Source organism: Eubalaena glacialis, chromosome 3, assembly GCF_028564815.1.
Source record: "Eubalaena glacialis isolate mEubGla1 chromosome 3, mEubGla1.1.hap2.+ XY, whole genome shotgun sequence".
Lineage (NCBI taxonomy): Eukaryota > Metazoa > Chordata > Mammalia > Artiodactyla > Balaenidae > Eubalaena > Eubalaena glacialis.
The window spans coordinates 159,903,600-159,916,327 of NC_083718.1; the positions used below are offsets into that span (position 1 = coordinate 159,903,600).

The 12,728-nt window shown below is 37.8% G+C and overlaps 1 protein-coding gene across 1 annotated transcript; it reads left to right on the top strand.

Moving 5' to 3' along the window:
* The first annotated feature begins 10,973 nt into the window (after positions 1-10,973).
* Positions 10,974-11,921, top strand: LOC133088662 (olfactory receptor 2A12-like). Its single transcript, XM_061186688.1, has one exon. It carries the CDS (start codon positions 10,974-10,976, stop codon positions 11,919-11,921), a length of 948 nt encoding a protein of 315 aa, XP_061042671.1.
* Positions 11,922-12,728: the final 807 nt, after the last annotated feature.

Sequence of the window (12,728 nt, forward strand, 5' to 3'; positions counted from 1 at the left end):
ACATATAAGTGATATCATACAGTATTTGTCTTTCTCTGTCTCACTTATTTTGTTAAGCACAATATCCTCCAAGTTCATCCATGTTGTTGCAAATGGCAAAATTTCATTTTTTATGGCTGTGTAGTATTTCACTGTATATATACACCACATCTTCTTTATCCACTCATCTGTTGATGGACACTTTGGTTGCTTCCATATCTTGGCTATTGTAAATAATGCTGGTATGAACATTAGGGTGCATATATCTTTTCAAATTAGTGTTTTCATTCTCTTTGCATATATACCCAGGAGTGGAATTGCTGGGTCACATGGTAGTTCCATTTTTAGTTTTTCAAGAAACCTTTATACTGGTTTCCACAATGGTTGCACCAATTTATATTCCCACCAACATTGTGCAAGGATTCCCTTTTCTCCATATCCTCACCAACATCTGTTATTTGTGGTCTTTTTGAGGACAGCCATTTTGGCAGGTGTGAGATGATATCTCATTGTGGTTTTGATTTGCATTTCTCTGATGATTAATGATGTTGAGCTTCTATTCTTGTGCCGGTCTGCCACCTATATGTCTTTTTTGAAAAATGTCATTCATGCACATTTTTTCCCACATCTTTATTGGAGTATAATTGCTTTACAATATTGTGTTAGTTTCTGCTGTACAACAAAGTGAATCAGCTATATGTATACATATATCCCCATATCCCCTCCCTCTTGAGCCTCCCTCCCACCCTCCCTATCCCATTCCTCTAGGTCATCACAAAGCAACAAGTTGATCTCCCTGTGCTATGCAGCAGCTTCCCACTAGCCATCCATTTTATATTTGGTAGTGTATATATGTCAATGCTACTCTCTCACTTTGTCCCAGCTTCCCCTTTCCCCCCATGTACTCAAGTCTGTTCTCTACGTCAGCATCTTTATTCCTGCCCTGCCACTAGGTTCATCAGTGTGATTTTTTTAGATTCCATATATATGCGTCAGCATACGGTATTTGTTTTTCTCTTTCTGATTTACTTCACTCTGTATGACAGACTCTAGGTCCATCCACCTCACTACAAATAACTCAATTTTGTTCCTTTTTATGGCTGAGTAATATTCCATTGTATATACGTTCTGCCCATTTTAAAATTGAGCTGTTTGTTTTTTTTGATGTTGAGTTGTATGAGCTGTTTATATATTTTGGAGATTAACCCATTATTAGTCATATCATTTGCAAATTTTTCCCGTTCAGTATGATGTCTTTTCATTTTGTCCATGGTTTCCTTTGCTGTGCAAAAGCTTTTAAGTTTCATTAAGTCTCATTTGTTTATTTTTGCTTTTGTTTCCTTTGCCTTAGGAGGCAGATCCAAAAAAAAAAAAATTGCTACAATTTATGTCAAAGAGTCTTCTGCCTATGTTTTCTTCTAAGAGTTTAATCGTTTCTGGTCTTACATTTAGGTCTTTAATCTATTTTGAATTTATTTTTGTATATGGTGTAAGACAATGTTCTAATTTCATTCTTTTACATGTAGCTGTCCATTTTTCCCAGCACCACTTAGTGAAGAGACTGTCTTTTCTCCATTGTATATTGTTGCATCTTTTGTCATCATGGGTTAATTGACCATAGGTGCATGGGTTTATTTCTGAGCTTTCTGTTCTCGTCCATTAATCTATGTGTCTGTTTTTGTGCCAGTACTACACTGTTTTGATGACTATAGCTTTGTAATGTAGTCTGAAGTCAAAGAGCATGGTATCTCCAGCTCTGCTCTACTTTTTCAAGATTGTTTTGGCTATCGGGGTCTTTGTGTTTACATACAAAATTTAAATTAGTTTTTCTAGTTCTATGAAGAATGCCATTGGTATTTTCATAGGGATTGCATTAAATTTGTAGATTCATTTGGATAGATATGGTCATTTTAACAATATTAATCCTTCCAATCTATGAATACAATATATCTTTCCATCTGTGTCATCTTCCATTTCTTTCATCTGTGTCTTATAGTTTTTCAAGTACAGGCCTTTTACCTCCTTAGGTAGGTTTATTCCTAGGTATTTTATTCTTTTTGATGCAATTGTAAGTGGGATTGTTGTTTTAATTTCTCTTTCTGATAGTTCTTTGTTAGTGTATAGAAATGCAATAGATTTCTGTACATTAATTTTGTATCCTGAGGCCCAAATTATTTTGAAGACAAATTAATCATTCCTGATTAAACACCTAGCAACTTATGAATAAAATTATATTTTCTTAACATAATGATTAATATCTATCTCTAACGGCCCATAGCATTTCCATTAAAGTTTTAGCAAAAGAAGTCCAAAGGCATACCAGATTGTCTATACCAGTAGAGTAGAGGTCAAATTGTTTTTACTTATTAAACTGGTACAGACATTGATTAAATCATTTCGAATGTCTCCATTTTATCTCAGATGAATTAATGTAATTTTAAACTGGTCCAAGCTGTCTGTTTACATAATTAATATCTGATTTTTAAAGTGGAGACTATTATCCTACATTATATAGATGAAGAGGGAGGCTGATAGAGACCATATAGAAAAGAAAAGAGAATAGTGAAGGTTTTGGAGTCAGCCTAGTTCTATTACTTACTGTGAACCTAGGCATAGGTTACTTAACTTCTCTAAACCTCATTTCTAAAGGGAATAAAATAATAATACCTATCCAACAGAATTGTTCTGAGGACTAAGGAAATAGACAGATCACTATGCCTCCCCAACTGGGGAGTAGTTTGCTCCTGCTCTGTCCCCAAGGTCCTCTTCCTTGTGGGGTTCTTGTTGACAAAATTCAGAGAATTCCATCTTGGCATCCCCACCAGGGACAGGGACGGTGCTGGCAGGAGAAAGGGGGATGGCCCTCCCTCCTCTCTCCCAGGAAAGCCTGGTAAGGAGGCAGGACCATCAAGCCTCAGCAGCTTGACTCACTGGGAAGAGCTTGGGCTGGCTGCGGCTCCCTCCATCTGCACCTGAGGACCTGACAGGCAAGGCCTTCAGGAGCCAGGGCTGGGCTGGCCAAGTGCAAAGAGCTGCACAATGGAGAGAAGGCAGGAGGTTCAGCCTTCCAACTCTCAGAAACCTAGCACTTTTCTGGAGACTGGGTTGCCTAGAATCCTGGCTCACTGGACTCAGTTGCCCTGGGCGCTTCCTGTTCAGTCTTTTTCTTAAGAACAAGTGACAGTCTTTCCATGACTTGTTTCTGTGGATACCTGAGGGGTGAGATGGTCACTTGGCTTGGGGCTCTGGGCGGCATCCAGGCATCTGTAGGGGGCGGAGGTCAGAGGTAGCCAGGTCACCCAGTCACTGGGTCCTCTCTGTGCTTACGTCCCAGCATCCCTCTAGCCCCCTCCCTCCTTCCCCACTCTTCTTTCCTCACCACCTCACATATCAATCCTCTCCCATTCTTTCATCCTAGACCTCCTTCCTTCTTCCATTTATTCATTTAGTAAATATATATGGATAGTTCCTCTCTGCCAAGTCATGTTCCAGGAGCTGGAAACAGGAAATGAATAATATAATTTCCTGAGCTTGAGATCTCCAAGTCCAGCTAAGAGACAACATGAAAGGACAATGATGGTTATGCTGGGAGAAACCTTCATCAATGACATCAGTTACTACAATGATTAAGACTCACTCCCCTGCTCTCTAGTGGCCTGGGCTATTGCAAATTAAGACAGAGATTGCTGAGCTAATGGAATCTTAGGAGACTTTTTTTCCCCACCAAATCCCGTATCCAAGTGATGGGAGCAAATGGAGGAAATTTTATCATGAGAGATAGTCTGTGGCTGCAACTCTAGCCCTTTGTCCTAGGAGGGGGTCTGACCCTGTTTCATCTGGTGTCTGTACCTCGTAGGCCATGATTCTATAGTAATTCGTGCCAAACCTCAAGAAGTTCAACTTGAGGAGCAGATGAGGGAAGTTTGCATTCTTTACCCCTCAGGGTAACTTAGAGCCTGTTCACCTGAAGCAGGAGATGATAATGGTTAAGAGTTGTCTATGAAGCCAAACTGCCTTGGTTCAAGCCCCAGGTCCATCACACAAATTGTATAATTTGGTGTGAATCACTTACTTTCTCTGTGACTTAATTTTCTTTTCCATCTGTAAAAATGGAGGTAATACTTACCTCAACGAGTTGTTGTGAGGATGACATAAAGTTTGTGTAGCAATGCCTGGCACACAGAAATTGTTCATTAAACATTAGCTATTATTAGTATTTCTGAAAGGGAGGTTATAAACTCACCTCTTTATCCATACTTTATTGTAGATATTCCAAGTCAATTAGTGGGAATAAAGTTAACATCAGAGAGATAACGTTTTCCCGAAACATTAGACCTCAAACTTCATATCAGAATCCTCTAGGATCACTAGGGTTATAACTAGCCAGTAAGCACAAGGGGCTATGAGAAATAAAGCATCTAATCAAGGTTTGGGGGTGGGAGATGGTGGACTGGGTCTAGGACGTCTTCCTGGTGGGAAGCTGAGCTAAGTCCTAATATGGGAATAAAGGTTGGATGTGTAACAGAGTCGGTGTGGGCAGCAGGGATGCAGGGGGTGGTGTTCTTCCATGCTAGAGACCTAGGCAAGGGTCTGCAGAGACATACATGAAACTGGGCATGCTTGTATGGAGACTATGCTTGTATGGAAAAGATGGGATAGGGGACAGAGCTGAGTGCTGAGGCTGAACAAGTCTGCAGGGGGCAGGTCATTTATGAAGGGCTCTGTGCATCTGTCTAATGTGATTGGGAATTGGAAACCCTTAAATGGTTTAAATAGGAGACAGACAGGACCACTGTTGTATTTTGACCAATCATTTGTAGTAGTCCATATAGAGAATGCAATAAAGAAAAGAATCCAGAGGCAGGGAGACCAAGGAGGGGCTTGTGCAGGATAATGGGAGAGAAATGATGGGCTCCTGATCCAGGGCAAAGGAAGGGATGGCTTTGAGGGATATGTAGGTGGTCCACTGGTCAGGTGAGGAGGTGAGGGCAGGGATAGTGAAGACTGAGGATGGCCTGACGTCTCCGGTGAGTTTTTACCCACCCAAAAGTTAACCTCTATATGAACATACAACAGTGTTTTTTATCCATTATACTGTTGAATGAAACTTGGGTAGTTCCCTACTTTGAGCTATTTTGACTAGTGTTTTAAACAGTTTTGTACATGTCTTTTCCTAGAATATATGTAAGTGTATATAAATGTGGGGGGATATAGTTAGGAATAGAATGCTGAGTAATGGGGAATGCATATGTTCAAGTTTAAGAGATACCATCAAACCTTTTCCAGAGGAATTGTACAAATTTAGTCTCCCATCAGCACTGTAAGAAAGTTCTGGTTACTCTTGCCAACTCCTTGTATTTTTCATTTTAGCCATTCTGGTAGGTGTGTAGTGGTGTTACACTGTGGTCTTAACTTGCAATTCCTGTATGACTAATGACGTCGAGTACATTTTCACTTGATTAATGACTATTTAGATAGCTCCTTTTGTGAAGTGTCTTTTTAAATATTTTGCCCATTATTCTATTGGGCAGCCTTTGTTTTTTGTTTTTTTTGTTTTTGTTTATTTGTAAGAGTTCTTTATTCTGTATACAAATCTTAAGTTCTTCATTTTAATATAATCTGTGTATATAATTACATGTAATTATATATATATATAATTCTGTGTATATAATTACATGTAATTATATATATAATTATGTGTAATATCTTTATAAGTAATTATATAAAAATATATAATTTATCATATTTTTCTCTATGGTTAGTGCTTTTTGGTCCTGCTTAAGAAATCTCTGCCTATTGCAAGGTAACATGATATTTGTCTGTGTTTGTTTTTAAAAATTTTATTATTCTATCTTTACCATTTAAATTTACAATATATCTGGATTAATTTTTGTTTACTGTGTGAGATAGGTTTCAAAAATTTTTTTTTCCTGTGTGAATATCCCCATGATCCAGCAGAATTTTTTGAAAAGACAATGCTTTCCCCATTTCATTGTAGGATCAAATTTGTCATGAATCAGGTGACTATGTATTCACAGGTCTGTTCTGGACTTTATTCGGTTCCATTGATCTATTTGTTTATTTTGTGCCAATTTCATACTTGCTTAATTATTACAGCTTTATAGTAAATCTGAATATCTGGTAAGTCCTCCAGCTTTGATTTTTTTCTTCAAGATTCTTCAGAATTTCCATGTAAATGTTATGACTACCTTGTCAATTTTCTGTAGAAAAAATGGCTGGGATTTAGACTGGGATTGCATTGAATCTATACATCAATCTTACATCTTTATAACGTTGAATTGTCTAACCCATGCATGAACGTGGCATATTCCTCCATTTACTTGGGTCTACCTTAATTTCTCTAAAGAATGTTTTTCTACACATATTTTATTAGAGTTATTACTACATGTTTGGTTTTCAAAACTGCTCTTATAACTTATTTTCTAATTGCTGGTATAGAGAAATATTGATATGTTGGATTTTTGTGTACTTATTAATTCCAGTTTGCTTTGAGTTCTTTTAAATTTTCTACCTACACAATCAGGTGTTCTGTAAATAATAACCATTTTGTTTCTTCCTTCCCAATCCTTTGGTTTTTTTTATTTCTTTCTCTTGACTTATTTCACTGGCTAGGACCACTAGTATAATAGTTAATAGACATACTAATAGTGAACATTTTTGTTTCACTTTCAATGTTGGGGAGTAAGTTATCAGTATTTCACCATGTAGTATGATATTTGCTGTAGGTTGCTTCTTTTATTGGGGATAGTATTTATCACATTAAGAAAGTTCCCTTCCATGCTATAAAACACAGGAAGCTCAGGTCGGTGCTCTGTGATGACCTAGATGGGTGGGATGGGGGGAAGTGGGAGGGAGGTGGGAGGGAGGTGGGAGGGAGGTGGGAGGGAGGTGGGAGGGAGGGCCCAGAGGGAGGGGTTATAGGTATAGATATAGCTGATTCACTTCATTGTACAGCAGAAACTAACACAACATCGTAAAGCAATTATACTCCAATTTAAAAAAAAAAAGGAAAAAAAAAGTTCCCGTCTATTTTTACTTTGTTAAGAGGTTTATTTCTAATCTTAATTGATTGTTGACTTTTACCAGATGCTTTTTCTATATCTATTAAGTTAAGCAGATTAATTTTCTCCTTTACTTCATTAATCAGATGATTACATTGCTTGCATACCATATGCTAAACCAACCTTGAATTCTTGTAATAACCCCAATTTGATTGTGATGTGTTATCCTTTTTAATATATTGCTAAATTAAATTGGCTAATATAATGTCAAGGAGTTTTGCAACAATGCCCATGAGAGAGATTCACTTATGAGTTTTCCTTCTTGTAATGCCTTTGTTACTTTTTGGTATTGAGTTTATGCTGGTCTCATTAAATGAGTTGGGAAATTTTCACTCTTTTTCTATGCTTTGAAAGAGTTTGTTATGATTGGTATTGTTCCTGTCTTAAATGTTGGAAAAATTCACGAGTAAAGCTGTCTGGGCCTAAAGTTTTCTTTCTAGGAAAGTTTAAAATTATAGATTCTTTTTTTTGGAAAGACAGTGGACTCTTCTTTTAGTTCTTCTTTGCCAGTTTTGTTAATTTGTGTTTTCATTTGCCCATTTTGTTTAATGGTCAAATTTATTGTTATAAAGTTGTTTATAATTTTTAAAATTATAAACACTTTTAAATCACTGTAGGACCTATGGTAATGTTCCCCTTTCATTTCTGATGTTGGTAATTTGTGTTTTATTTATTTTTCTTTATCAGTCTTGCTAAGGACTTAGATATTATTTCAAAGAATGAACTTCTGGCTCTGCCGATTTTTCTCTATTGTAAGTTTGTTCACGATTTCATTGTTTTCTGCTCTTATCTTTATTATTTCCTTCCTTCAACTTCGTTTTGGGTTTGATTTGTCGTTCCTTTTCTAGCTTCTTGAGATAAAAGTTTAGTTGATTAATTTTTAGCCTTTTAAAAATATTCAAATATATGCAATTAAGGGTATACGGTTCCCCCTAAGCACTGACAATGATTTTTTTATCATCATTTATTTTAATATATACTAATTTCCATTTTGATTATTCTTTATCCCATAAATTATTTAGAAGTGTATGTTAATTTCAAAGGAGTAGGGTACTTACCCATGATATGTAATTTGAAATTGATTTCTAGCCAATTTCATGGTTTAAAGAGTATACTCTGAATGATTATCACCCTTTGGGTTTTTTGAGTTTACATTTATCATGCAGCATAGAGTCAATTTCAACAAATGTTTCATGAAGTTACAATGTTTCTTTTGGTTTTGTTTAGGTGAACAACAGGTTGATTTGATATATTTATATATTGCAGAATGAACAAGCTATGTTTCTTGTGAATAATATGTGGGAATTTTTAAAAAATTCAGTTTGAAAATATGCTTTTGATGAAAATATTTAGTCCTTTTTCATTTAAAGTAATTACCTACATACTTAAGTTCCACTTATTTTTTATTGACCTGCCTATTTCATGTTCGGTTTTTTCCTCTCTCAAAAGAGCATTATTTTGGATTAATGAACATTTTTATTAGTTCATTTTCTCCTATTTTAAGTCATTGGCTATACATTATTTATTCTTTTATTGATTTTCCTAGATATTTTAACATAAATCTTTGACTTATCGCAGTCTAATGACAAGTGATTAGTTTTACCACCTTTCCAATTATGCTAAATATTTAGAACACTATCTCTATATCTCTTCCATTTCTTCTGCTATTCTTGCCATAATCTTTAGTCTTTCATCTGTTTTATTTTATTTTTTTATTTTTTTTAGTTTTTTTTTAACATCTTTATTGGAGTATAATTGCTTTACAATGGTGTGTTACTTTCTGCTTTATAACAAAGTGAATCAGTTATACATATACATATGTCCCCATATCTCTTCCCTCTTGCATCTCCCTCCCTCCCACCCTCCCTATCCCACCCCTCTAGGTGGTCACAAAGCACCGAGCAGATCTCCCTGTGCTATGTGGCTGCTTCCCACTAAATCCCACAAAACTTTATTGGTTTATATTCATTATTAATTTATATTTATCTTTTCCTTGAGGGACTCTTCATTTCTTTTTGCATTTTTGTGTTTCTGTCACTTTCTTTCTGCTAGAAGAACTCTCTTTAAATAATCCCACTTTTCATTTTTCTGAAAAAGTTTTTATTTCACATCAAAATTTTTTTCAAAAACTCTTTTTGGAAATAATTTCAAAACCCTCAGAAAAGCAGAAAGAATACTACAAAAAAATCCTTTATATCCCATACTTAGATTTATTAATTTTTTAGCATTGTTGTCATTATAATTTCCAGAATTATTTGAGAATAATTTGCAAACATCATGTTCCTTTACCTTTAATACTTCAGAGAATAGTTCCTAAGATGTAAGAGAATAAAGATATTCTCTTATATAGTAGTTATCAAATTTGGGAAATTTGATACTGATACACTTATCGAAAGTAATCTAATTCATATTTCAGTTTTATCAATTGTCAAATTAATGTTATTCATAGCATTCCCCCCTTCCAGGATTACATCTTGCATTAGTTGTTATATTCTTTTTAGTCCCCTTGCATCTATTATAGATTATTAGCCTTTCTTTGTCTTTCATGACAGATAGTTTTTGAAGATTAGAAGCTAGTTATTTTATAGAATATTCCTCAACTTAGGTTTCTATGATGTTTCCCCATGATTAGATTCAGGTTTTGCTTTTTTGGCTGAAATAATATATAGGTGATACGTATATTGTTAGGATTTTACATATGGAGACACATTGTGTCTATCTGCTCCTTATTGGTGATATTAATTATAATCACTCAGTTAAGATGCTGTCCAGTTTCTCCACTGATAGCTACTACTTTTTACTTTTGTAATTAATGATTACTTTATGGATAGATAGCTTATAACTAGGTAACATTCTGTTCCTTATCAAACTCACTCCCCATAGATTTAACATCTGTATCATTTAGGATCCTGGAAGGAGACAGAACACACCAGTAATGTGAAGAGGGAAAATTTAATATGCAGAATTGTTAACTAGTAAAAGGTAGATAACTGCTAAAAGGGATAAGAGAGAACCAGAGGTAACAATTGAAAAAAAAAAAAGCAGCTACTACCTCATGGCTGATGAAGAGTACACATTGAAGGGACTAAGGATTTAAGAGATACTTCCCTCCCTCCTCCTGATCCTGACACCCCTCATTTCCCCACCCCAAAAAAGACTGAGCCCAGACTTTTTCAAAGAGGGTATGACTGCCACAGGAATACACAATGTGCTACTGGGGGTGGGGGTGGAGCCACAGGCCAGAGCTCCCATGGCAGTGGCCACTGGGTGGGGAGAGTGTGTGTGGCCTGAGTATGTGACTGTGGTTGGTCCCCACCAACCCACTGGCTCTCCCGCTGAGTAACAGAAGGAGGAAGATTGAAGCCCCAACATAAGTGCCTTCCTGCTGCCCTCATCGCATTGTCCCTCTATCGACCTCTATTGATAATGCCTCCCATTGTCAGCTGCCAAAGGAGAAATGTTTACAGGGTGGGGAGAGGCTTGGAGCACATCCAGACAAATGATCTCTAAGGCAGAGGGGAAGGCCACCTCCACAAGTTTGGGGCTTGAGTGGATGTGGTGTAAATCAATTGTTGCTAGACATTTGAGTGAACAGTTTTTCCACTGAGGGGTGGGGAGTAAGACTGGGGAGATTGCAAACGAGCATTCTACTGCTCTTTAGTGTTTTAAGACATCATATAAGACACTTTTATACATTGCCCCGACTCCTCATAAAAACCCTGAGAGATGAGTATTATTAGTCACATTTTACAGATGAGGAGACTGAGGCTCAGAGGTTTAAGTCACTGGTGCAAGGCAGTAGGTGAGTAGTGGGCCCAGAATTAAAAGCCCAGCCTGTCTGCCTCCAGTTCTTACTAGGCTATCACATTTTAGATGACACTGAAATGAATGTGATTCTCTTATAGGCTCACCATGAGGATGCCTCCAGGGCAGAACCAAAGCTGGGTTTCTGAATTTATCCTGCTTGGCTTCTCCAGTGACCCCACGACCAACAGGATCCTCTTCATTGCCTTCCTTCTCCTTTATCTGAGCTCAGTCCTTGGCAATGGGCTCATTGTCACCCTGATATGCCTGGACATGCATCTCCACACTCCCATGTACTTCTTCCTCTGTATCCTCTCCCTGCTGGATATGGGCTCTGTCACCACCACCATGCCCCAGATGTTGGTGCATCTTCTCGCTCAATCTCAGACCATCTCCTTTGCTGGCTGTTGGCTACAAATGTACATGTTTGGTGCTCTGGGCCTCACCGAGTCCATTTTCTTTGTAGTCATGGCTTATGACCGATATGTGGCCATCTGCTACCCACTGCATTATACTGTCATCCTTAGCTGGGGTCTGTGCACACGGCTGTCAGCTGGGACCTGGGCCTGTGGTTTCTTCTTCTCTCTGATCCATACTTTTTTCACCATGAGGCTGCCATACTGTGGGCCCAACATGGTCAACCACTACTTATGTGAGGGTCCCTCAGTACGAAGCTTGGCTTGCATGGATACCAACCTCATTGCGATGGTGGACCTGGTCATCAGTGTCTTCATGGTTGTTGCCCCACTCTCCCTCATTGTGGCTTCCTACATCTGTATTGCCCAGGCCATTCTCAAGATCAAGTCCATGCAGCCCCGCTGCAAGGCTTTCTCTATCTGTGCTTCCCACCTGACTGTGGTCACATTCTTCTATGCTCCAGCCACCTACATCTATATAAGGCCCAATTCAAGCTATTCCCCTGAGCAAGACAAGCAGATCTCACTCTTTTATAATGTCTTCACTGCCCTGCTTAACCCTGTGGTCTACAGTTTGAGGAACAAGGACATTAAGAGGGCTTTTCTCAAAGTGATGCAGAGGAGTAGATTAGCCTGGTGAACTGGAAGATAGGAGGGGCCTGGGGTAGATTGTCCAATGTTGAAGGAGAGCATCTATAACATATGAAACAAATATCATGCATTTGAACCAACGTAGAACTTGGTCAGTGGAACAAATGTGGTACATGAAACCAAACATGGTTGTCTTGATCAACTTGCTACATTTTGGTTGAGAAACAACCCCATAATCTCAGTGGCTTACAACAGCAAAAGTTCATATATTTCTTATGTTCTATGTCAGTCGTAAGTAGACTGTGGCCTTCTGCCATTGGATTCTTGGATCCAGTGTGAAGGATGAGGCTGTATCTGGCACATGCCAGTCTTAAGAGAGAGAGAAAGCAACAATGGCTGAAATACATGATGACTCTTAAAGCTTCTGCTCAGAAGTAAAACACACATCTCTTTCCTCACGTCCTATTGGCCAAACCAAGCCCTATGTTTAAGCCTGCTGGTAAAAGGGCAGGAAGTATTTCCTTCCCACAGAAAAGTAATGCAAATCATGTGGCAATGGGTATGGATGTATATTCCCTCTACAGTGAGAGCAGCAAATAATGGGAGTGATATTATAATCTACCACAGTGGCACTGGAACCAATAGAATACATGTAACCAACATGAAACATGGTAACTCTAAGTGACATGGTACATGGACACAGTAGAAAGTCAAGGTGATGTAGGCAATCAGAGTGGCACATGTAAACAATAAATATATGTAGCCAACATTGAAAATTAAGCCAATGGTACATGGAACCAATGTAACCCACAGATCTGATTTGGTGCATGGAACCGATGTGGTTCATGGGGCTGAC

Coding starts and splice junctions, on each gene's coding strand:
- LOC133088662 (XM_061186688.1), top strand. CDS start 10,974: ATGAGGATGCCTCCAGGGCAGAACCAAAGCTGGGTTTCTGAATTTATC.